At 42.1% G+C, this 27,571-nt stretch overlaps 1 protein-coding gene across 1 annotated transcript in view; it reads left to right on the top strand.

The window, feature by feature from the left end:
* LOC311246438 (EF-hand domain-containing protein 1-like) overlaps positions 1-27,571 on the top strand; it is a gene marked incomplete at both ends in the record, with an annotated part of 73,902 nt that overhangs the window by 3,584 nt on the left and 42,747 nt on the right. Inside the window, 4 exons of the mRNA XM_084336593.1 lie at positions 16,351-16,572; positions 16,836-17,123; positions 18,984-19,136; positions 19,767-19,959. Coding sequence (XP_084192719.1) covers positions 16,351-16,572; positions 16,836-17,123; positions 18,984-19,136; positions 19,767-19,959 — 856 coding nt within the window. The remainder of the gene's footprint in view (positions 1-16,350; positions 16,573-16,835; positions 17,124-18,983; positions 19,137-19,766; positions 19,960-27,571) is intronic.

Below are 27,571 nucleotides of genomic sequence, written 5' to 3'. Positions count from 1 at the left end.
TCCCAAACCTGGAAGTAGATTTTGATTGGGATGCAGTCTGGGAAAATGTTCGGCTATCATCACGCAACCCAAATCACCAACAGATTAATCGTAACTTTGTTCATAGGACTTACCTGACCCCTAGACGATTGTACCTAATGGGTCTCAGACCGGACTCTCGATGCTCCTTGTGTTCAAACGATGCTATTGGTACATATATGCATATGTATTGGGAATGCCCTCCTGTTAAGACTTTCTGGGAAAATGTCACCACTCAATTATCAGAATTTTTATCTCTGACCATACCGACACTGCCTTCTGTACTGTTGTTGAATGATGTTTCTCAGTTATCGACCTCTGTACATGTAAAGAGACTCATTTTGGCGGGTCTTACGGCTGCCAAAAAGTTGATAGCGTCACGCTGGATTCAACCGGATAAAATGTGCCGGAAGGTATGGATTCTCACCTATCTCTATGTGATTTATCTAGAGATATCTACTGCACGCATTTTAGGTGTTAATGAAGCCAGCATAGCAGTCTGGGTAGCTGTGGAAGGAACGCATATACATTTGGAATTTTTTTATGTTGAATGAATAGTCTTCAATAGTATTCAAATTGAGGATTTAGTTTGAGGATAAAAAAAATATATATATTATAAAAAAAAAACATTTTCAGGGCGGCTAGGTGGCGCAGTGGGCAAGGCGCTCGCCACCAACGCAGGAGATGCTGGGTTCGAGCCCAGCTCTCTGCGTTGCTACCAGCTTGGATGGTCGTTCATACTAATACAATTGGCAGTATTAGGGGGCGGGAACAGGGTGCGATCCACGGGGGAGCTGGGGCAGCCATGGCTCCCTTAGATCAGACATCAGCTCCCCTGAAAACATGATTTGTGATTTTTTGGGGGGTCTCTAAATTACTGAAAATAAATGCTACTTTTGCCATGCATTTCAAATTTTTCTGTAATTTTCTGTATCATCGTGAATAATAATAAACGTATGCTATTTTGGATGTATGATTAACACTTCCGTTTTACCGGCTGAATGCCACCATCGGCGCCAATGTTAACGTTAATATCGCCTAATCTATGTTTTAAATTATGGCTATGTGTCTAATCTGCCCATCGCATTATCAAAGACTATTTTCCAGTCAGTGCTGTCAAGGCAGAATTTTTTTTTATCGCGTCGTTTCCGTTTTAGAGCATTTAGAAAAGCCCCCGTTTTGATATAAAAAACAGCTCATTCTGGAGCATTCTATGAAAATCGTCTTTTAGTGGAATATTCCACAACGTTGATATTCGTCGGCCTTTTTATGAATCGTTTTCAAATAAACGCTAGATGATCAATATTATACGTGCACGCAAGCACATTACGGCCGCGCGCGGATAATCGCTCCGTTGATTTCCTCACGGACTTTTACAGTGAAACCGAAAGAAGACATTTCACAAAACAGCTTATAACTTCATCAAACTTACTCTGATTATCCTAACACTGATAACATAGAGTCCTTACCTGACATCAGATGGTATCCAACTGGTATATTCCAATTCCTGATCACCATTCGAAAAAATCGATACGTGTATGGATCCAACGCGATACTGTAGATCTCCATGATCCGCGGGGATCTGAGGTTCCAGAATGAACTGTGGTAACCCCGGCTGGATCAGTGAACTGGAAAATGTGGAGTACCGGATTTTTTTCCCCATTCATTTTCATTGAGTCCATTCCAAAATCACTTATGTCATCTGGGAGACGACAGGGGGCGCTTTTTTCCACAGTGATCGCCGGCGCCCCTCGGCTATACTCGGGTAGGCTCGGGTGATGCAATAATTTTTCAGATCGCTAAAAAAAAAAAAAAAAAAAAAAAAAATCAGAGAAATCTCGTGAGTGGCTAGCAACCACCTATAAAAAAACCAGAGAAATCTCGTGAGTGGCACGGAAAGTGTTAATGATTTGCGCACTAATTCACACACGTATTATGGCAACATGCATGCTATTCTTGCAATTACCATTCGGAGCGCGGCGGCGCTGCAGCCTGCACGCACGGCACAAATCAAACTTGACCCGCACGTTGTAACCTACTAACCTGTGACTTGTTGAACTTGACAGTGATAGTTTTGACAGGTAAATAAGGTCACTCAGGAATGGATAATGTCTAAACGAAAAATGCAACAAGTAAGCCTAACCAATTTTGGTTTCACGATGAAAGTGAAGCAGTCAATGGACTTGACAGAGCAGCAGGAGGCGGGATCATCTACAGGCGACACCGTTACACCTGCTGCTGCTGCGGTGGGGACTTCTGACACCGCCCGGTGACCGTGCCGGCGCCTGCTGCGGTCGTATCAGAACAGGAGTCTGAGAGATATCACAAGATACTGTAGACAGTGTTGGATCTATCATCTATCTAACTAAATGGATACTTTTTTTTATCATGGAATGTGCTGTGCAGACGGCCGGACCACAACTACATCAACAAGTGAGTTGTTGTCTATTATGTGTTCTGTAGTTATTGAAACTGATTGAATATATGACAGGATTCAAGAGGTTTATTTGTCACATACATACATACACAACACAAGGCCTATAGTAACGTCTGCGATCACAGTCCGACTCCTCCGAGCGCGGCGCAAAGATGCGACGGCTGCTTCCTCGAGTACTGGAGGGGACACGTGATGCAAGGCTTCGTCCACATTGCAGCCGGCTTGGAGGCATGGCCTAACAGCGTTCGAGACAGGGGAGGGTAGAATTGGACAATACGAAATTGGGGAAGGGAGAAAAATAGAAAAATGGGGAGAAACAGTAGATACAAAAAAAAATAAATAAATAAATATATATATATATATATATATATATATATATATATATATATATATATATATATATATTTTCATTTATTTTTAAAATTAAAAACGAAGGTTCGAACGTCCGTTCGAAAAACCCTGACGAAGTTCGAATCCCAAAAACAGGCTTCGGGGACAGCCTTACCAAACATATTATTTATATTATTCAAATGGACTCAAACATGTTCCGTTGTGATGTCACAGTATGATGTCATAATCAAACATTCTAGAACATTTGTGATGTCACAGTATGATGTCATAATAGACCATTATAGACCATTTGTGTATCTATTCAACATTTCTCTTACCACTAGCCTAGCTCTTGGTCAAAAACGCCACTCCCTGAGTTTTAAGCTTCCATTTAATTGCTTCTAAGCTATAGGCTAGCTTGCAGCCAGATATCTATCCATCTTGACTGACTGCAGAAGATGGTAAGTGCATTTCCCATAATGTTGGTGTGTTCCTTGTACACCTACAGTTCTCTATTGTTAAACACACAATATCTGTTTCACCCAACCTCCCAAGTTTTGGCTAATCTCAATAGTGACTTCAAGTCAAATCAAATGTATTTGTAAAGCCCGCAATCACACGTAATGTCCCCAGCTGGACAAGTCTTCTTTAAACAAGTCAAGAAGAAACATCACAATAAATCAAGAAAAAAAATCATAGAATCCAAAACAACACTCCCAGACATAGCCCAGCGAAGGTAAGGAAAAACTCACTAAAAACCTAGCAATAGGAAAAAAGCACCACAGGCAATGTGGAGGAGAGAAACCTTAGAAGGGCTGTTGAAGTGAACTGTCACACTCTTATCCCTCCATGCCTCAACCAGTCCTGGTAGGTCCAAGGAGTACGAGTCGCATTCAACATCACTTCCCATCTTCTAACGTGAATTGGCCTATTCTTGGGTCTGTTCACCAAAAAAAACAATGCTGATTTATTTTGCACATAATCTCACACACATCCAAAAACTCTAAATAGTTTTGCACACATTAATTTTGTTTGACAGTTATTGTGTTATGGGAACAGAGGAACGGGACCCAAATAAGAGAGTGAAACAGTCCAACAGTTTAAACGCTAAAACAAGCGTGTATTTATTTTTACAAACAGACAAATTCAACAATACAAAAAAATGTACAAGGCATACAAACAATGAACGGTGGAAATGGGTTATGAGGTGTGTGTTAAAACCCGAAGTATGTGTGATGTAGCAGACTATGTGTGTGTACTTAATATGTAAATAAAGTCTTACTGTGTTGAAAAATATGTAGTGGAACATGTGGCCTCGGCCACGCTGGGGCGAAACAATAACTGATTCCCGAGAGGGAAAATAACACGAGGGACTTGGTGAGGCATGGGGGAGAAAATAACAAGGGAATTAACGGGCGGATGAACGCGACGAGTATCCGAGACGGCGTCTTCCAAACTAGATGGAAGAGAGAAAAAGAGACACGATATTAGTTGACCAGTAAACATCTACCCACACTGGAGGGGGAGAAGAAAACGAGGTCAGGGTTACAAGCATTTGAACATAGCAGACAAATAAATGACAACAATCAACGAGAACTACACGTGAATGAGTTTGAATATGGCCACCAGTGATGCCATCAGGGACATTGAATCCTTGTGTTGTGTTAATTACACCACCATGAAATGATGTAGAACAAATGGCAATACCTTATGTCTTATAGGGACTGCTATCTTATAATTTCATGGAGCTATAATCAATACAACACAAGGTTGTGTGGCCATATTTAAACTAACTTACTTTCAATAACTGTCAAACTAAATGTATGTGTGTAAAACTATTTGAGTCTTTGGATGTGCAAAATAAATCTGCATAGTTTTTCCGGTGAAGTGCCCTGTTTTAAAGGTGATTGATTGAAAACTTTAACAGATTGCAGAATGGGTACAGAACAGCTCAATACACACAATTGTTAAGGGGATGCAGACCAGAGAAAGACTTTTTTCTTGTTTACATCAGGGTCTCCCATTTTCAATTCATAATGACATTTACAGGGCTCGAAATTGCAACCGAATTGGTCGCATATGCGACCGAAATTGTATCTGTGCGACATCAAAATATAATTGGGAGCATTCGTGCGAGTGCAAATAATTGTTCTGGTGCGACCATATTGCGATGCTCTTATTTTGAAAATCCCGTGGAGAGTCGTATCCGCTCGGCTCACAGCACAGCAGTAGTGTCTGGAACGTGGACATTGCAACAGAGCAAGGCTAGTGTGCCTATTTTGTGACCCAAAACAAGTCCCTGCGGTTTTATTCCGCAACGGGTCAAATGCATCTAACATGCTTTGCAATCCTCTCCGTTCCTTTATGCCCACGTCACGTTAAAGACCGAAATTAACGTTACGTTAGTGTAAGCTACAGTGTTGCGTTCCTCATATCAACACTGGTTGCACGCACGCTAATGACGCCACGAGCACGCGTATTAAAAACAATAGATTGTTTTTCATTTAAATGTCTGGAAGAGCTCAAAAATAAAAATGTCAAATGATATTTCCGTTGCCTTTTTTGAGTTGATCTAAATGTTACTGATTGTGTTAAATGGTCATATAATATCGTCTCATATCGATCGCAGGCACCTGAATCGAATCGTATCGTGGCAGACTTTGTGATATCGGCAAATATCGTATCGTTGTCCAAAGAATCGATATTGTATCGTATCGTGATGAAACTGGTGATTCCCACCCCTAACTAGGTCTACACTATACTATAGTTTAAGGCTACTTTCACTGTTTTACTGCATTACAGTACTGTTATATAGTTGTTTTTTATCAATAAAAAAAAATATTACATACATATATATTGTTGGTGCTCCTTACATTTTGGTGGGTCCTCTTACATTTTTGCTGGTGCTCCCAACTTTTTGAAGTTGGGAGCACCAGTGCTACCAAGTAAAAATGTTAATTTCAAGCCCTGATTTATGACATACACAACATACAGATATAATAATCTAATCTAATCATCTAATCTAATCATGACATTTATGACATACATGACATACAGATATACAGTACTGTTACATTTGTGACATACAAGATGCAAATATACAGTACTGTTAAACAGATCCTAACAGTAAATATATACATACTAGGGGGAGGGAACACATTAGGAGGGGGTGGGAGGGGGGTTCAGACATTTACGGGGGCCAGTTTAGAATTGCAGCCTCCCGTAGGTGCTCTTTGAGAGCGGTTTTGAAGGTGGGCAGTGATTCAAATATTTTTTTACGGCTGTGGTACGTGTTGTCAAAAATATCGATTTTTCGATAAATATCGATTCTGAATATTTAAAACAGTTTCAATACTCATTTCCCGCAATATCCCAGAAAATTATAAATCTTAAAATGTACAAAAAAGAATAATAATAAAAACAAAATGTATATATATATATTTTCTTTTATTATTATTTTTTATTTAACTAAATTTAGCTTTAGTTGCTGGTCGATTCTCCTCAGTTTCTCTCTTGTACTATAAGAGAAGATAAATATAACACTTTTAAAACCCTTTGTTTATTTTTAGATCAGACATTTAAAAATAACTAAATTATCTAATCTTAATTAATAGTACTGTGTGTTAAGCATAACAGATTGATTGATTGATTGATTGAAAATTGTATTAACAGATTGCAGAATGGGTACAATACAGTACGGCTCAATACACACAATTGTTAAGAGGATGCAGACCAGAGAAAGAATTTCGTCTTGTTTACATCAGGGTCCCCCATTTTCAATTCATCATAACATATATGACATACAGATACACAGTACTGTTACATCCAGACATTTATGACATACCAGATATACAGTGCTGTTTAAGAAAGAGTTTCTAAAAGAGAGTATACAGTTAATTTACTTCATTATAGTCAAAGTATTTTCCTATGAACTGAAACTCATAAGACCACATAAGGCTAGCATCATTGGCGTTCAGTTACAGCTATATTGGCCAACATTAGCCAGCTATCTAGCCACTGTAGCCAGCTACTGCACCACAAACTGCCAGCCAGCTGGCAACCCCCAATCCAGCCAACCGTACAAAATACTGTCTCAGCCAATCACATCGATTTGTACAGTTAGTTAGCTAGCCATTCCATTGCGAATTAATAGGTAGCGCTAGCCAGAATTAGCTAGCTAGTAGCTAGGTAGCTAACGTTAGCCAACTAAGAACGATAGCTAGCTAGCCAACAGCTAGCCAACAGCTGCAAGCCTGCAACATATCAGCTGTTGATATAATGAGCTATCCGTAGATAGCCAGCTAGATAACATTAGACAACGCCTCATGTATTAAACTAAATTCAATCGTTTACTGGGCCATTTTTGTTTAATGATTCAGTGATGTTGAAAGGAGAGCTGTCGAGGCTCTGCACTTGGGAGCGAGTGAGAGGATTTTGTGTTGACAAGACGGGGAGGGGAGGGGGAGTGGAGGGGGGGGGGCAATGCCCCAGCAGCATTTGTGCGCATTTGTCAACAAGGAGAGAAGCTGTAGGAGAGAAGACCGTGATGTACGTGCATCCAAGCTGACTGCTGTTTCTTAAGAAACGTCTTTTATTTTTTTACACAAACGTTTCTGTGGGCGGCTAGGTGGTGCAGTGGGCAAGGCGCTCACCACCAATGCAGGAGACGCTGGGTTCGAGCCCAGCTCTCCGCATTGCTATCAGCTTGGCTGGTCGTTCATACTAATACATTTGGCAGTATTAGGGGGTGGGAAGCTGATGGGTGGGGATCGGACGTTGTGGACAGCGACTCCTACAGGTCGGTTGGTGCGCCTGCTCAGTAGAATCAGGAAGCGACGGGGGCGGCGTGCCCTCCAAACGCAAACCACCGACGCTGAAAGATCGCGCTGTGCAGGTGAAAAGATGCGACGGCTGCTACCTCGAGTACCGGAGGGGACACGTGCAATGTATGGCGTCGTCCACATTACAGCCGGCTTGTGGGAGGCATGGCCTAACAGCGTTCGAGACAGGGAAGGGTAGAATTGGACGATACGAAATTGGGATGGGAGAAAAATAGAAAATGGGAGAAAAAGTAGATAAAAAAAAAAAAACGTTTCTGTGTGCGACAGATTTCAGATGTGCGCGGGAGCATTTGGACATGTGCACGCGCGCACAGGCGCACCTTAGAGGGAACATTGGCTGTGAGTGTATTTGATGGTTTGTTACATAGTGTTATTGTCATTGAGCATCCTGATGGCCTGGGGATATAAGCTCCTTCTGAGTCTCTGTACTGGCCATGAGACTCCGGTATCGCTTGCCTGACCGCAGCAGTTCAAAGAGGCAGTTGTTTGGGTGACTAGAGTCTTTGATTATTCTCTTAGCCTTACCCATGCAACGCTTGTTGTAAATGTTTTGGAGAGTGGGAAGCCCACCTTCAATTGTGCGTTCGGCTGGACGGGCCACTCTGTAGTCTGCTACGGTCTCAAACCAGGAGGTGATGTTACCAGTCAGGATGCTCTCTATTGTGCAAGTTTTAAGGATCTTCTGACTCACTTTGAAATTCGTTAGATGCCTAAGGAAGTAGAGGCATTGCCGTGCCTTCTTGACTACACTGTCAATGTGTGTGTTCCATGTCAAGTCCTCGGATATGTGGACTCCGAGGTACTTAAAACTGTTCACTCTCTCGACCGGTGTCCATAGGACTAAAGGATGAAGTGAGCGTGTAGCCTTGATCAATGTACCCAAAGTTGACTGAGTGAGAGAATAACATGCGCTCCACCTTATTTTTGCTGCAAGAATCAAACTATTGATTATGTAAAATGTTGGAAAACACAACTATAACCCTAGACTGCATCCTACAGGCCACATGAAGAGGTGTTTAGGGCTTTCCAACACAGAAGCACAGGCGAAGATGTTAGGAACACCAACAGTTTATTTAAAGATGGTACAGTACAAGCCAGAGCAGATGTTAATTGTTGTAGACAAAGGCTCTTCCCCCATGTGTCTGAGGATGGCAGATTTATCCTGTCCACATTGATTACCTCAATGTTAAAAGTAAAAAAAAAAGTAAAAGTGTGCAGCCACTCCTGCTCCCAGTAGGGCTGAGCCTACTTTTTTTTATATATATATATTTTTTTAATTAAAAACGAAGGTTCGAACGTCCATTCGAAAAACCCTGACGAAGTTCGAAGCCCAAAAACAGGCTTCGGGGACAGCCCTAGCTCCCAGTGCTATTAGCTTGACCCAGGGCAGGTGTGGCTGCTTAAACCAGCCATCCCCATAACACAACAACCTCTCCAAGTTAACTTGAAAGGCTAATGTTCATATTTAGCTTTTTATTATAAAAGTTCATAATTTGACATTTATCCACTCTTATGCAGGTATTTTCTATATTTTATAATTATGCCACTAACCTACTAATTTTAAACTTTACTTTGCTAAAACTAAACTTTAGTAATGTACTGTATATATTCTTTTTGTATTTGAAACACAACATTTGACAAACAACATAAAGACATACAAAACACAAATACAATTCCACCCCAAAAACAACACATGCTGCACTATGTAAAATGTATGTAAATAAATATTATTTCAAGTATTGAAAACATAAAAGTTGTGTTGCATTTTCAACTCAATGGGTAGCCAATTCCATAGTTTCTCATTTAACCCCTTAACCCATTTAATCCCAACATTTTTCTTGCAATGTAAGTGCTTGCATTTTGTTCCTTAGACCTACAGATGATCTGTATTTATTTTATGATGGTTAAGTTGGTGAAAATGTTAGTTTTATGCTTGGTCACAATAGTGACCATTGGGATCTAACATAGTCAAAATTTTAATAAATAAACGAAATAATGGCAGTAAAGTAAAGTGGCAGTCCAGAGTCTGTGGGGGGGGGGGGGCAGAGTAAGAGAGGAGTCCAGACTCTGTGGAGGCAGGTAAGAGGGGGGGGGGAGCTGGGTGTGTGTGTGTGGGGGGGGTTAGTCCATGCTCTGTGGTGGCAGGTAAGAGAGGGGGGGGGGGGGGGGGGGGCTGGGTGTGTGTGTCAGTGGAGGGGGGGGGGGGGGGTTTAGTCCAGGCTCTGTGGAGGCAGGTAAGAGAGGGGGGGGGGCTGGGTGTGTGTGTGTGTGTGTGTGGGGGGGGGTTAGTCCAGGTTATGTGGAGGCAGGTAAGAGAGGGGGGGAGCTGTGTGTGTGTGGGGGGGGTTTAGTCCAGGTTCTGTGGAGGCAGGTAAGAGAGGGGGGGCTGGGTATGTGTGTGTGTGTGTGGGGGGGGGGGGGGGGGGGGTAGTCCAGGCTATGTGGAGGCAGGTAAGAGAGGGGGGGAGCTGGGTGTGTGTGTCAGTGGGGGGGGGGGGGTTTAGTCCAGGCTCTGTGGAGGCAGGTAAGAGAGGGGGGGGCTGGGTGTGTGTGTGTGTGTGTGGGGGGGGGGGGGGGTTAGTCCAGGCTATGTGGAGGCAGGTGTCATGTACGAAGGTCTAACGACCGCACTAAATGGTGTCTGGAGCAGGCTGTACATGAACAGAAACAGCCTCTCTCAGTAAATGTTTCCAAAATAGTCCCGGGCAGGTAGGTAATAACAAACACAAGACGTTGTTCCAAAAATAGTAAATTATGTTTATTATGCCGGGTAGGAATTTAAACCTCCACTGATGGTTAGATCGGCCACAAAGGGAAAAAACAACCCACAAACAATTAACAAACAGGGAGAGGTATAAGGGGAGAACAAACAAGGGAAGTATAATAATAGACAAGTCTGGACAAACAAAGAAACACCACTCTAACCATGCCGCTCCAGTTTAGGATGAACACCAATCTACCTCCTATCTCTGGAGTGTAGGATGAACCACCACTCTAACCGTACAGCTCACGGTTTAGGATGAATCTAGGAAGGCCAACAAGATCTACATATATATACTTAAACGTACAAGCTCACCTTCTTAAACAGAGAAACACCACTCTACCCATGCCGCTCACAGTGTAGGATGAATCCAAGGTGGCCAACAATATATATATCTCCCACAAACATGTAAAGCACAGTGGCAACCTCACTCTACTCAAAGACTGAGCAATTGACTGAGAATGAGGCGCCCAGACGTGTGTGTGCTGTCAGGTATTTGGCTACCCATCCCTCTCGAGGTGATTGCCAATCAGCTGTCATTCATTAGGCAATCAGCACTCTTCAGTAGGAATGGGCAGCACCTGACAGGGAGAGAAAAGACAGCATTAGCTCTCATGTGCACACACACACATCATATACAAAACATAACACATTAAATATACTAACCTGATGTTCAGAAGGTGTCATAAATACAGTAATAATGGTAATGACCAACCCACGTACCCAGGTACGTCACAGCAGGTAAGAGAGGGGGGGAGCTGTGTGTGTGTGTGTGTGTGGGGGGGGGGTTAGTCCAGGTTCTGTGGAGGCAGGTAAGAGAGGGGGGGGGGGGGCTGGGTGTGTGTGTGCGTGTGTGTGTGTGTGGGGGGGGGGTTAGTCCAGCTCGGAGGCTCCTCATTCTCCTCCCGGAGGGCAACAGAGTGAAGAAGCGTTGTGAGGGTGGTCATTATGTAGTCTGGGTGGTCATTATGTAGTCTGGGTGGTCATCATGTAGTCTGGGTGGTCATTATGTAGTCTGGGTGGTCATCATGTAGTCTGGGTGGTCATCATGTAGTCTGGGTGGTCATTATGTGTAGTCTGGGTGGTCATTATGTAGTCTGGGTGGTCATCATGTAGTCTGGGTGGTCATCATGTAGTCTGGGTGGTCATTATGTGTAGTCTGGGTGGTCATTATGTAGTCTGGGTGGTCATTATGTAGTCTGGGTGGTCATTATGTGTAGTCTGGGTGGTCATTATGTAGTCTGGGTGGTCATTATGTAGTCTGGGTGGTCATTATGTAGTCTGGGTGGTCATTATGTGTAGTCTGGGTGGTCATTATGTGTAGTCTGGGTGGTCATTATGTAGTCTGGGTGATCATTATGTGTAGTCTGGGTGGTCATTATGTAGTCTGGGTGGTCATTATGTAGTCTGGGTGGTCATTATGTGTAGTCTGGGTGGTCATTATGTAGTCTGGGTGGTCATCATGTAGTCTGGGTGGTCATTATGTAGTCTGGGTGGTCATCATGTGTAGTCTGGGTGGTCATTATGTGTAGTCTGGGTGGTCATTATGTAGTCTGGGTGGTCATGTGTAGTCTGGGTGGTCATTATGTGTAGTCTGGGTGGTCATTATGTGTAGTCTGGGTGGTCATTATGTGTAGTCTGGGTGGTCATCATGTAGTCTGGGTGGTCATCATGTGTAGTCTGGGTGGTCATCAAAAAACGTGGATGAATAATAGAAATCGTCAAAATCGCCCATTTCTGACTGTTTTATCCCAATGGTCACTTTTGTGACCATGGTTACATTTACACCTCTTGAGGTTAAAATATGCATGCAAGCATATCATTGTCATTACATATCAGTAGAAGACCCTTTAATCTGTAAAGTAAGATGTTGTACTTACTTCTTTTTGTGGGGTGTTCTGGCAGCCATTTTGTGCTGCATGGACAAACAATAAGTAGACTGGCCTGGTCATGTGATGATTCAAGCTAGTCACATGACCTTTATACAATTTGAAAGTAGACAACATGTTGTTTCTTGTGAAAGTAATTTTTTTTATCCAGAGCAAACTACCATGCTTCTAGAGCTTCTAGAAGTAAAAAAAAGAAAAGTATCACAAATGTGACCATTAGGATTAAATGGGTTAAGCCAGACGGGCCGAAATTAATATCACAACATAAATAGATCAATACAGTCCGTATTAATTAATGTTGTGTTTCTTTCCTCAAATGTAGCCAAGAGTAAAGACCCTAACCCTATCAAAACAGCAGTCAAAGTGTATATTTTCAGCACTACGTTGGTTTACCAATGATTTTAAGTGTTATTAGCGAAATATGAGTTTATAAATATCTCTGCGCATCCCGGCGGAAACCGGATGAATTAGACACGAGAAAATAACGTGTCATAAAACCGCTGTAGTCCTAAAACGAAGGAGACCCAGGGCTTTCGATGGACGAAATCTCATAAAACTACACTACCCAGCTCACACCAGCCTCTGTGAAAGCTGCTGAAAATATTATTTGCCAAAAATTGATGTTATTTGATATGATTATATCTCACAGGTCGAACAAACCTGAACGTTATTGCCATAAAATACAATGTAGTTCTTTACCTTTCTGTGAACGTTTAGGAAAAAAAACATGTCTCAATCTGATGAAAAATGGTGGAGCTATTTACATTATAAAAAAGTAACACTTACAGTAGATTTAATTCATGGTCTTTGCTGCCCTGTAACAGGCGCCTGGTGGTACTAAATCCAGATTGAAGTCTGACATTGGAAAGAGGAGATTTGGCCATAATAAGGTCATTTATAGGCCTGATATTCTATATTAATATTTCAAATGGCATGTGTCCGGATGGCACAATTCTGTACTCTATCTACAAAACCCCCTGTAGATCATCTGCCCTTTATTCATTAAAGGTGCTGAATGAGCTCAGTGGCCATTTGTCATGTCTGGTCAATGTTAGCATGGTGTTATTCATCGTCAAAGATGGAAAAAAGAATAATAATTTATATTCTCCTTTGGTTCATTACAATTTACTCAAGCATAGTAACAGACACAACATATCTGACACTACATACATACATACATTCCCTGAGGTCAATAGATGTCCCTAGATACCAAGAACATGCAAATACCTTGTAGAAGTGGAGCAATCTTTCATTTACTTGTGTATGTACTTTTAAGCGAATCTTCTGAAAATATGGCTAGGGCTTAAGAGGTTAATAAAAGTCATCAGTGAAAGTATGGCTTGTAGTCAACATCATCCCAGACATCAAGGGTTATTTAAATGTTTTTAGATTTTTCTTTAACTCATTGACCGCCAAACCCGAGATAAATCGGGTTTCGCCGCCAGCAGTTGAGCGCCATACCCGAGATTTATCTGTTTTTGATCCGATGATGATTTTGTGAAGACACATATGTACATGGTATATACCTTTTATTTGGAAGTATTTGGGGTTTCAGGCAAGCAACCTGAACGATTTGGGCATATTGCATATAACGCGTCATATCTTGCAATCTATGAAAAAATACTGGATTATTTTGGAAAGGGGTGATGTTTAGCGTGTAATAGTGCACAAACTACAGTATGTAGAAATTAACTGGTTAGTCAGTGATGGACTATGAACAATGCCTGTCAAATGAGCCATAATATTGTCTCCATAGGTATAATACAGAACACACGATGGGTCTGCAAACATCGCTAAAGTGGTCAGTCCTCTCTCCTTAGTGTTTTCTATTGAGAAGACTGAGACAACATAGCGCAGAGAACATTCTGGTGGGATTCGATCCCACGGCAGTAGGCGAAGTCTATGTAGTCCCAGGCTAGAATTATAGGAGGATGGGTGTGTCATCATAGAAATATCTTCCCACGGTACCACCCTTTGAATGGAGACAGATCACAGTATAAGACGTATATAGTTGTCTCCCAGTGCTGAATGACTTCCATGAGAAATTTGGGGCTGTGACCCATTCTTATAGGGTCCCAGGTAGAGGCAGCTGGGGTCTTGATCAAAATCAGAATCACTTTATTCACCAGGTGCAAAGAATGGAGCTTACAACTATTGGTGACACTGCTACACCACCTCTTACCACATGGTGGTACTCTTTCCAACTAAACATTTTGATAGTGGTTTGGGGTCAGTGGGTCACATGACTCATTGCATTGAAGTTATTGATTGGAGGGGGGGTTGGTAACTGTACATTGGATTATCGACGAAACCTTACTTGGTCCCAAGAAGAGGGTCTCGTGTATTATTGGGTTTATTAGGACATTTATTGTACATTGGAGGGGGTTGCGTTAGGATATTTACAGGGGCCAGTTTCGAATTGCAGTCTCTCGTAGGTGCTCTTTGAGAGTGGTTTTGAAAGTGGGTAGTGATTCACATTCCTTTACAGCTGTGGGTAGGGCGTTCCACATTGATGTGGCATAATTTTGAAATGTGTTTAGTCCCTTGTTTGAGCCGAATCTGGGTTTAACATGATTTGTGGAGCTCTCTCTGGTGTTGTGGTCGTGGTATTCACTGACCTTTGGGAAGTATTTTGACATGTACATGAGTACCTTAGTCGTGTAGTGTATCTTGTAGACCAGGCCCATTACAAGTTGCTGTACTCTGTCGTCTACTCTAAGCCATCCTAGGTTGTCAAAGTGAGCAGGGGTGAGGTGGGTTCTAGGAGTAAGGTCAAGCAGTAGCCTGACCAGTTTGTTTTGAGATGTTTGTAATTTTGTTTTTAGCGCCTTTGAGGTGCTTTGGTACCATGAGGTGCAAGCATAGTCGTAGTACCCTTGAATGAGTGCTCCTGCCAGAGTCTTCAGGGTATTCGTGTTTACCAGAGAGGAGATCCGGTACAAGAATCGAGTTCGTTGGTTGACTTTCTTTTTATTACATTGGATGCCATTTTGTCACAGGAAAGATTTGCCTCTAGGATGGAACCTAGGTATGTAATTTCATCTTTCCTTGTGACAATATTGTCACCCACTGTAACTGAGAAGCCGTCGGTCTTGCTGAGTTTGTTATTTGAACCGAAGAGAATGGACTCTGTTTTACCCAGGTGTAATGATAGTTTGTTATCAGCGAGCCAGATGCAGATTTTGCCTAGTTCAGAGCTGAGGGTTTTTTCAACCTGTAACTTGTTCGTGTCAGAGACCAGCAGGGCTGAGTCGTCCGCCAACAGGAACAAGTACAGTCACAAGCTGACGACATGACAAATTAGGAACAGTAGCGGTCTTAGTATGCTTCCTTGTGGAACACCACAGCTCACTGGGAGGGGGGGGGGGGATAGGGTACCGTTTACCTCCACCATCGATCCCCCCGCCTTCCAGTTAGGATTGCATCCAGCTCACTGATAGACTATCAAAACCAATTGCCTTTAGCTTGTCAATCAGAAAGGAGTGATTAAAAAACGTTTAACTGAATTATTATTATTATTATTATTATTATTATTATTATTATTATTATTATTATTATTATTATTATTATTATTATTATTATTATTATTATTATTATTATTATTATTATTATTATTATTATTATTATTATTATTATTATTATTATTATTATTATTATTATTATTATTATTATTATTATTAAGCATTACAGCAGTTCAGGTGGGAAAAGCCTGTGTGCACAGGTAGGTTTTGAGGGCCGTTTTCAATGTTGGCAGTGTGTGGGCATTTTTCGTGTGGATTGGAAGTGTGCTCCACAGAGAGGGGGCAGTACCCTGTCACCCCATGTTCGGTGATTGGTCTGGGGGCTGGTTGACAGGAAGTTGGCGTCGGGAGGGGGTGTGTTGTTGGAGGAGGTCAGAAAGGTAGGGGGGAGCCAGGTTGTTGAGTAGAATTTTGAAGTCTATTCTGTATTTAACTCGGAGCCAGTGGAGATCGTGAAGAGCAAAGATGTTTAGGGTCCATTCGGATTGGTTGATTAGTAGCCCACATAGATTAATTTCAACCAAGTATGCATTTTATTATTCCTTCTGTCTAGAACTCAGCCTTCCATCGGCCCCAGACGTTGACCTATAGTAATGGCTATGGCCTGCCCCTTCGGCCCATTGTGGGCATCGGACAGGCTCCTCTGCTCTCGGAGCAGCTGACCCAGAATGAGCTCAACAAACTGTCCAATGAGACGCCGGCCCGGACCTACGGCTCCTCCAGCCATGCCCAATCCGTAGACTTCATCCCCGCCTGTGTGGCGTATGACAAGAAGGTATTCACACACACTCACACTCCCAACATGTGTATGAGCAGAATAATACTATCCGCACACTCCCTGAGCAAGGCATTCAACCCTCAGTGGTAAACAGTAAAGGACTGTGTCTAGTAGAGGACTATGTTTTTGAGGAAAAAACTATTTAAGCTGTATCTGTATAGTGTAAATTACTTTGTACGTCACTGAATTATATTATAATTATATATATTGTACATTATACACTATAATTTGATCAACAAAAATGTATCTTTTCTCCCCAGGTGCTGCGTTACCATGGCTACTTCCACCAGGATGTGCTCCATTCTCCTAAGGAGCGGCTCTGCGTGCGCCACGTGGTCCTCTACTATTACCTGGAGGATGACAGCATGTTAGTGATCGAGCCCATGGTGGAGAACTCTGGGACTCCCCAGGGCAAGCTGATTAAACGCCAGCGTCTGCCCAAGAATGACAAAGGAGACCACTACCACTGGAAGGACCTTAACATCGGCATGGACCTGGTGGTATACGGGGTCATCTACCACATCACACACTGTGATTCCTACACCAAGGTAACTACACAAACCACACACACAAGCTCTCTCTGCTCCTCTATGTCTCGCCCACTCTCTCTCAAAAGATACAAACACACAATGTATGGATAGGAGCTTATGGGAAATAGGTAAACTACTAAAAGGATATTTCACTTTAGTAGAACCTGTAAAAAATCATCTTACCGTTATTTAAAGCCATCTACAAGTAGCCTAAGCTGGTGACCACTGCTGTCATCCACTGTCACCACCACCATTCCTCCCAGGTGTCAGGCTCCTCATTTATTTCCATAAATTTTGAGGAGCAAGTCTATATACTTCTGAATTATAAACAAACAATATAGCAATGTGATTCTGCATAATATATTTTTCTGAGCCAAAGGTAATTTTCTTTTCTTTTTTAAATTATGAGTATAATAGGAACTATTTCTCACTTGAGGTATAGTTTGACTAGCTGTCAACTTCTCACAGAATGTTTAGAATCTTTCCTCCAGCAAGGCAGCAGGTAACCATGGTAATCACTCCCCAACATTCCATGCAGGGCAAAGATACACAGCACAGGTCGGATCTGCTTTTATTTTTCAAAGGTCATAAATCTGTAAAGACGCATTAAATGCTAAAACAAACATACCTTTGATTCAGAATTGTCTATTTGATTGAAATCTACACAGCAGTAGTTTGTATATACTTCAGAAGTATGATATTTAGACTAGGTCCCCAAAGTTAATGGCAGTGAATGAGGAGACTCACACCTGGGAGGAATGGTGGTGTTGACAGCCAGCCCAATCTCGCTTAAAATATGTAAATAAAGTACTTATCAACCACAAGAAAAAGGTACATAATGTATGTTATGTTATAGCCATACGTAATATATTTATGTTTTGTATAGGTGAAAGTAACAAATAACAGTGCAGGAGTTTAACTAATGTGCCCCTAACATCTTGTCCGGTTCCAGTGGCATATACTCATTGCCGTAGCTCCCTTATACTATTTGAGTTATTTTATCCACGATCAGATCAACTACAAAATGACGAATATATACTTTCTAAGGCTTTATACATAATTCTGGAGGAAAAGAAAGCACAGACAATGCCTTTCTTGCTTGTATAAGCGGACTTGTCTTCGACCAAGAATGTCAATTTGCCACCTGTAGACAATGACTACACTTGGAAAGACAAACAACGCCAAATTGGCTACTTTGATTAGGGATATTGTCCGCGAGTAGGTCTCCACAGCACTCTACAATAAGTTGTCACCTATTAAACTGACATCGGAGCATGAAGAGAAAATTATCAGTCTCGAGGAGTTTGTTATTAATGCAGAGACTCGATTTGAACACCTGGAGACTACTCAGGATATACTGAAAAAATAGTACAACTATCTGAAACAAAAGTAAATTAGGAAATGAGTTTGAATATGGCCACCAGTGATTGAATCTTTGTCTTGTGTTAATTACAGCTCCATGAAATGATGTAGATGAAAAAATATCAATACCTTGTCTTATAAGGACTGCTAACTTATAATTCTCTGGTGCTGTAAGTAATTCCCTGGGGGTATGGATTGGGTTGTTATCAGCAGTGGAACACAAGTACCAATTACTTTTGGGGTATTTTTTAACCATGTTTTATTACACATGGTTATATGACTGTTATATGACACACAGTTGTATGCCTGTGTGTCATACAACAGTCATATAACCATGTGTAATAGAACATGGTTAAGAAATACCCCCAAAATAATTTAAACATCCCAATTGTGCCTGTTTGTCTACAGGTATTAACAGAACTATGTGCATTGAAAAAAAGAGCAGATGTGCAGCATACAACTATTCATATATTAAGAATATTATGCAAAAAAAACTCACTCTGCATTACCGAACAGGCATTCATGGAGAGCGAAGGCCTGATTGTAAATGACTCGGAGCTGACACCACTTGACCCGTACATCACACGGCGTCAAGTCCAGCTCCAGCAGTCCTATGTCACGCCCTCTGACTTCGATTGCCTGGAGCAGTTCCTCACCCTGGACCGTAAGGTAACACCACAGTCCTCTCATTCCAAATGTTTCTCAAACGATCTTGTCTTGAAGCTTTTACACCTGTAAATATGGGGTACTTCTGACCCAGGTCCTGTAAATATGGGGTACTGCTGACCCAGGTCCTGTAAATATGGGGTACTGCTGACCCAGGTCCTGTAAATATGGGGTACTGCTGACCCAGGTCCTGTAAATACGGTGTACTGCTGACCCAGGTCCTGTAAATATGGGGTACTGCTGACCCAGGTCCTGTAAATACGGTGTACTGCTGACCCAGGTCCTGTAAATATGGATTACTGCTGACCCAGGTCCTGTAAATATGGATTACTGCTGACCCAGGTCCTGTAAATATGGATTACTGCTGACCCAGGTCCTGTAAATATGGATTACTGCTGACCCAGGTCCTGTAAATATGGGGTAGGCCTACTGCGGACCCAGGTCTTGTAAATATGGATTTGTCTGACTCTGGAGAAGAGGGTACGTGCATTTCTCATAATGTTGGCATGTTCCTTTAACATTCTAGGAATAAAAGAGGTATAAGAAACACATACCTGTACTTTCATTGTATTATGTAATAAATGTGTTTCTGATTGTGATTACTTACTGTATATTGACCCCCTTCCTCTGAAGGTGTTGCGTTTCTTTGCGTTGTGGGATAACACTGACACTCTGTACGGGGAGACTCGGTCCGTGACCATCCAGTACTACCTGGCGGACAACACCTTGGAGGTCCGAGACGTCCATGAACCTAACAGTGGCCGAGACACCTGCCCCGTCCTGATGCACAGACAGAGGCTGCCCAAGACGATGGTGCCGGCCTGCAGTGAGTCACAGAGCCGGTTTTCACATTCAGTCAGAGTTTGGTTTGGTGGAATCCCCAAAATCTTACAAGATTTATACATAGGTCTAAATCCACTTGTAGGTGTTAAGGTTTGACTGTAAGACTCAGAGAGACGAGCAGAAAACTGAACGGGTTCCAAGTGTGTAAAATTCACAGAGTAATCAGACAAGCAAGGGGTCATAGACGAGGCCAGGTACTCAGACAGTTCAAGGGGCAATCCAGGAGAAGCGTAGTCAGACAAGCGGGATCATACACAGGAGCGCAGGGAGGGGAGCCAGGTAGAGGACTGAAGACAAAAGAGGACAAGGCTGAAAATACAATCTGGCGTTGTCTTGTAGTATGAGCTGGGTATTATCAAATCAAATTTATTTGTAAGGCCCGACAACACAGGGGTTAAATAAAGTGTTCCCATGTTTGTAGTGGGCGGAGATGGAGCAATAAATACATGGTGACAGTAGAATCAAAGTATATAAGAAAATTGTGAAATTGAGTAATAGATAGAACTACTGCAAGCGTATGTATACAGGATGAGATACAAGATAATAGCTCAGGGCATTATGCCCCGGGGGGCAGGAAAAACCACTCAGAATTGGTCAGGGCAGAGCAGGTAAGGCTCAGCACTGCAGGCCAGAGAGAAGGCGGTATGAAGCTGTTCCATGGGACCGGTTGGGACAGACAAGTTAAAAAGGTTCTCCCATGTCTGCAGAAAAGCAGACATGGGAGCAAATAGACATCCTAACTAAACTAGACAGATTAATCTAAGGCCATGTCCACACGTATCTGGATCTTTTGCAAAACGGATATTTTCAGGCTCAGTTTAAAAAAATATCCTCGTCCACACGGCAGCGTTAAAAAAATAAAACTCCATCCAGACGCAAACACATAAACGCATATAAATTGCTCCAACAAGCATGCCGGGCCAGTAAGTGGCGATAAGCGATATCTCAAATACCATAGCGGTACCGAGCAGACAGGACGATTGAGAAACGATGTGTTTCTCTATAGGTCATTCAAACTGTATCCTTTTATATATGACTGACGGCATCACATGTGAACAGTAACAATGCAATTGTTGTAATTATTATACCTAATGTAGTGAGTCTTCTTGAAGCGGATTCAGCTTTTCTTGCTCCGATTTGACATCAGTTTAAAACCCATTGTGCGCTGTAGAATTGTCAAAGAGTAAGTGCTTTTGCCCCTTTTCATTTGTAACTTCATCCTTCATCTTTCAATATCTTATTTAACATTACTGTATGATATAAGTGTGTATTAAAAGTAGAGCTGGGCCGTTAACGGCGTTAACGTGCTGCGTTAACGCGATACTAGTATCGCGCGATAATTTAATTAACGCATTAATCTAAAAAAAAAAAGTAAAAAAAAAATTGTTTTACCTTTTTTTCTTTTTTTTTTTACCTTTATTTACCCAGGGTAGGTTCGCTGAGCACAGATGCTCTTTTTCAGGAACGCCCTGCTTCACATTCACACAGTTCCATTCACACCTGGGAGCTGCCCAGTACAACCACAGTTGACACCATTGGCCACTGAGCAACTCCATAGTTCAAGTTTGAAATGCTTCTTTCTGTTTTGCTCCTGAGAGTTTGCTAGATACTGTACTGCACTGGTAATATTATTTATTTGTGTTAACTTCTGAATAAAACAACTTATTAAACACAAGTACATCTTATTGAACATTATTTTGATATTTCATTACCAATTATCATAGCAAAACAGCTTTTTCAAACAGTCTGTAATGCATTTTGGAAACGGGAGATGGGCTCATGGTGTAATGGGCCACCTGGCCTGAGAAACATAAGGAGGAAAGAAAAAGTAAGGACTTACTTCTGGTCATTATTTGGGTAGAACACACATATTTTGAATGCCTTCGGCAGGTTTTTTTTTTTTTTTTTTTAGACATTTTAATCCAGGATTGCAGATAGATTAATCTAGATTAAAAAAATGTATCTATGCCCACCTCTAATTAAAAGACAGAGCTGTTAATGCGTATGAATGTCTGTGTCCACGGGCTATATTCATGTAACTCACATATTCAAATGATTCCTGTAGTACAGTAACTATTCAACTAATAATGTTAAGTTATTAGGTCATCCTGGGACCACTCACGCGTGATACCAACATCCTCCACTATCCACAACATCAGACCACATCAGGTGCAGACCTCATGTCTGGCGTCTATTAACTAAATTTAGAATGCAATTTGGCTTTTAACTGAAGCCGGGCGCAACACTAGACATGTTTAGCAAAACATTAAATATCTTGCGAACAGTTTGTGATAAGGACTCGCCTTATTTTGTTTCGGAATCGGGATATTGTGATCTCAACATTGACATTGTATCCGGCGAGAAATAAGTGGACAACGAAAAAAAGTCACTTGCCACTTAAAGAAATCAAAAGCGTGTATTTAACAACCTCAAAAACGTTTGAAACACGGTTTATATTAACTTAATAAATAAACAAAAACAAAAATTCTACTTATGTCAACAAAAATGTCCAGTAGGCCTAAATATAAATAAATAACAGATACATCTCCGTTACACGCAAGCAGCGTCTGATGGCCGAATATGTCAGACGGCACTGGAGTAGATATACAGTACTGTTACATCCAGACATTTATGATACAAGATATACAGATATACAATACTGCTTAACACAATGGACGCCAGACCCGAGATAAGTCGGGTTTAACTCACCATTGCTTGAGCGCCAAACCCGAGAAAAGTCGGGTTTTAATCGTTATTTCTTCTATTCGCTATATCCATTCATAATTCATCCATCCAGCCTGATGTTATCATTGGGAATGGCTCTGAGATCGCAAACGGCCAATACCGCCGCCTAACGACTTGTGGCCGCTATTGCACTCCATTTGAAACTATGTGGTTTGTTTTATCGGCCGAGCTGCGGCGTGGGGGTGGGGTCTAAACACTCCGGCAAAACAAGCGCTTATAGGGATGGCATCGACGAGGGTCCCCGCCCGCCCGTTCATGTGCAATGCTGGATAACGTTGGACACACGATCGCGATCAGTATTTGGAATGGCGATCAGATAATTGGATTATTCTTTTTGCAGTACATAGACAAGGTAAGGACTATATGTTATCAATCTTGCGTTGATCCGATAATTGTTTCCCCGCGATCGCAGCATACTCACTATGAATTGAAAATGGGGGACCCTGATGTAAACAAGACAAACGTCTTTCTCTGGTCTGCATCCCCTTAACAATTGTGTGTATTGAGCCGTACTGTATTGTACCCATTCTGCAATCTGTATAACGTTTTCATTCATTCATTCATTCATTCATTCATTCATTCATTCATTCATTCATTCATTCATTCATTCATTCATTCATTCAAAACGTACACGGACCATGTTGCTTTCCCAGCAGGCGCCATGCTTGTAATATGACAGCTGGGCACATGCGCAGCACATGCTTCCGCGTTCGCGTTTTGCGATCTGATTGGCCACTGCTGTTTCTGGTCGCACCAATCGTGTGACGGCAAGTTCTTTCGCCGGTTAAGCTTAGGCACTCTTTCGAAGTTGGTTAAGGTTAGAGTTTGTCTTAGAGCATGGCGATAGAACGCCAGCCCTGATTCCAAACTCTAACCTTAACCAACTTCGACAGAGTCGCCTAAGCTTAACCAGTGATAAACTAGGCGTTAGGTAGTTTGCTGCTGGTCGAGGCGGAAATGGGCGCGTCACACGATTGGGCGCACATGTCACATGACCAGAAACGTCCGTGGCCAATCAGATCGCACCAGAAACGGCAGTGGCCAATCAGATTCGCAAAACGCGAACGCGGAAGCATGAACCGGTTGGTATTCGAATAGACGCAGTATGGTCAGGCCTTAAAGGGTCAGTCAGTAGTAGCCAGGTGATTGGTGATCGCCAGCAGCTGTGGATGTTTTGGGACCTGCCTCCACACCAGGTTCCAATCCTGCAATTAGCCCCACATACCCACACAGAGACAACGAGACTAGGAGACAGGGGACATGACAGTAGGATTCTTAAAAGGAATTTGGAGATTCTGCCTTATGTGGCTGGGAAACCACTGATCTAACAATGATAAGACAAGTAAGAGTTTACCTGGCACGCACTAGAAGATATTCCACCTAGAATTTTACAAGCAGGGCTTAATATTAACACGCCTACCCGCCAAGTGCAAGTAGAATTTGGGTAGAAAAGTGGCATCAGTGTCGAAAAACGGCACTCCCCATGCTGTCAAAAACGCCTACTACTACAAAAACAACCAAAGAAAAACTCAGTAACTCAAGTGAACCGGATCGCTTTAGTGAGTGACTCAGACTAACCCGAGTCCATAAAATGAACCAGATTTACCACCACTAACGGGTAAAATGTGAGGAACAAATTGTAAAGCGCTATATAAATGCACCATTTACCATTATGTGTTATCTCTCCACTCAACGCTATGTTGGTGCTTGTGACTTAATGATTTTGGAATATTTCAGCTAATGAAGTAAGTTAAATATTTATCATCATCAACTATCCAGTTCGGTTTTTATGGTGTAACGTTTGGCTACTACTGTTTCGTTTTTTCATACCTGTATGATAGCTAGGGCTGTCATTAACGATTATTTTGTTATGGATTTATCTGTTGTTTAATTTACCCGAAAAATCAACAATTCATTCTATTTGCAATTTAATATTTCTAAATGTTTTACTAGTATCAGGTCACATGGGTAGTTGCCTCTTTGACACCACCATACTGAATACCCACAGTAGGAGATGAGCCATGAAGTTTATTTATGTCTATAAATGCTGTGTAGTGTGGATGCTTACTGTACAGGTGCAGCTCGATAAATTAGAATATCGTGGAAAAGTTTTTTTATTTCAGTAATTCAATTCAAAAAGCAAAACTCATAGATTATAGATTCATTACACACAAAGTGAATTATTTCAAGCCTTTATTTGTTTTAATTTGGATGATTATGTCTTACAGCTCATGAAAGCCCAAACTTCTGTATTACCAATAAAAAAATAAAAATAGATGTATTTTTCTTTTGTATATAGAAATGTCGGCCTTCTGAAAAGTATGTTCATGTTCACTCAGTACTTGGTTGGGGCTCCTTTTGCACAAATGACTGCATCAATACAGCGAAATATGTTGACTTTTCCAAGATATTCTAATTTATTGAGCTGCACCTGTACATGAGTAGGGTGAGTAACCTACATGCCATTACTGCTTTTTATTTATTGACTCATTATTTCTCACTACTTTATTATCTTGAAATAATACCCGCCTCTTACTATGAATTTTTTTTATCATTACATACAATGTAATGTAGGGCTGTGTTCTGAGCCCCCTGCTGTATTCACTATACACATGTGACCGGTGTGATCTTACTTGCATTGTGTTTTTGTCGATTCGACCCCTGTTAAGGGATCGCCCTTAGTGGGAGTTGAACCCCGATCTCCCGCGTCACGGGCGGCATCACAGACCACTATACCAAGAAGTGAATTCACTTCTTGCTTCCGGGTCTGGATGCCTCTGGGGAGTGAGTTTACTTGCAGTACCGCTTACCATCCACAACCACTGAACTACTTGTACCATCGTGACTGTGGATATACTGCGGTACCTCTGTTACACTCACCCCCTAAACACTCCACCCAGGGCATCCGGGTCACGGCACCACATGTGACCGGTGTGATCTTACTTACGTTGTGTTTTTGTTGATTCGACCCCTGTTAAGGGATCGCCCTGAGTGGGAGTTGAACCCCGATCTCCCACGCCGCGGGCGGTATCACAGACCACTATACCAAGAAGTGAATTCACTTCTTGCTTCCGGGTCTGGATGCCTCTGGGGAGTGAGTTTACTTGCAGTACCGCTTACCATCCACAGCCACTGAACTACTTGTACCATCGTGACTGTGGATATACTGCGGTACCTCCGTTACACACACATGACTGTGTGGCCAAGTTCAGCTCCAACTCCATAGTGAAGTTTGCGGACAACACAGTGGTGGTGGGGCTGATCTCGGACAACGACGAAAAGGTTGAGGTACTGAAACGCTGGTGCCAGGACAACAGCCTGCTCCTGAACATTGGTAAAACCAAGGAGCTGATCGTGGATTTTAGGAGAAAACAGCAGGGGACACACACACCACTGAGGATAAACGGGGCTACCATGGACAGGGTGAGCAGCTTCAAGTACCTGGGGGTCCACATCTCAGAGGATCTGACATGGACAACACAGACTCAGTCGTAAAAAAGGCGAAGCAGCGCCTCTACCACCTGAGACAGTTAAGGAAGTTCAGAGTATCGGGGAAGATACTCCAGTCCTTCTACTCCGGAGCTGTAGAGAGCATCTTGACTGGAAACATCACTGCCTGGTATGGAAACAGCACGGCACAGGACAAGAAGGCCCTACAGAGAGTGGTACGCTCAGCCGAGCGTACTACGGGTATTGCACTACCACCCCGGCTGCAGGTCCTATATAACAAGAGGTGCAAATCCAAGCCTGCAGAATAATGAAAGACCCTCACCACCCCAACAGCCTGTTCAAGCTGCTGCGGTCAGGCAAACGCCTGCGAACACCAGTAACGAGGACAGAGAGACTTAGGCTCAGCTTCTTCCCCCAGGTCATCAGAGCCTTGAACACTGAACTCTCCACACACAAGCACACATGAGCACACACACAACACACTGTACACGCTCACACACTAGCAGCCATGCACTTTAACATGAGCACACACACACTCATGCTGCACACGCTCACACTTATGGTCACTTTACAAAAGGAAAGGTCACTTTAAAAATAGTATAACTTGAGATTGTATAATATATAAGGCTGTCAAAGTTAACGCGGTATTAACGCGTTATCGCCCGATTCTATTAATGCCACTATTTTTTTTAACTCACGATTAACTTTTAAGAAAACTTCTTTTTTAACTTTTTTCTTTTTTTCTTTTTTTACTAGACTTCACTCAGGTGTATTATTGATGCTCATTGATACTACAGTATGTTTGTTTCTGAAGTGTGTGTGTGTGTGTGTGTGTGTGCGTGTGTGTGTGTGTGTGTGTGTGTGTGTGTGTGTGTGTGTGTGTGTGTGTGTGTGTGTGTGTGTGTGTGTGTGTGTGTGTGTGTGTGTGAGATATAGAGAGAGAGGGGGGTGAGAGAGATGAGGAAGGGGCAAGAGACAAAGAGAGCTGGGAGATTGTGTGTGTGAGAGAGAGAGAGAGGGGGGGGGCTGTGTGATTACTCAGCCCTTGTGTGGGTGAATGTAACAAGTTCCTAACGTTTTCTTCCCCTATTATTTCATGCACACTTTATTCATTGTTTTAAATTATAATTTTCTTTTAAGTTATTTTGTGCATCACTGTTTTGAATTTGATGCAAATTTGCAATGCATGAGGGTCATCCTTTTGTGTTAAATGGCTGCATAAAGCAAGCATTTGTTGACTCATGTTGATAAGAGTATTAAAACTTGTAACTTGAAAAAGATCCGTTTAAGGTAGATAATTTTTTTTTAAATGCGATTAATTTGCGATTAATCACGAGTTAACTATGGACAATCATGCAATTAATCGCGATTAAATATTTTAATCGATTGACAGCACGCAT

The sequence above is a fragment of the Notolepis coatsorum genome (genome assembly GCF_963971535.1).
Source record: "Notolepis coatsorum genome assembly, chromosome: 19".
In the NCBI taxonomy this organism is placed as follows: Eukaryota; Metazoa; Chordata; class Actinopteri; order Aulopiformes; family Paralepididae; genus Notolepis; species Notolepis coatsorum.
The sequence above is the reverse complement of the archived record's forward strand: the minus strand, read 5'-3'. Positions and strand labels throughout refer to the sequence as shown.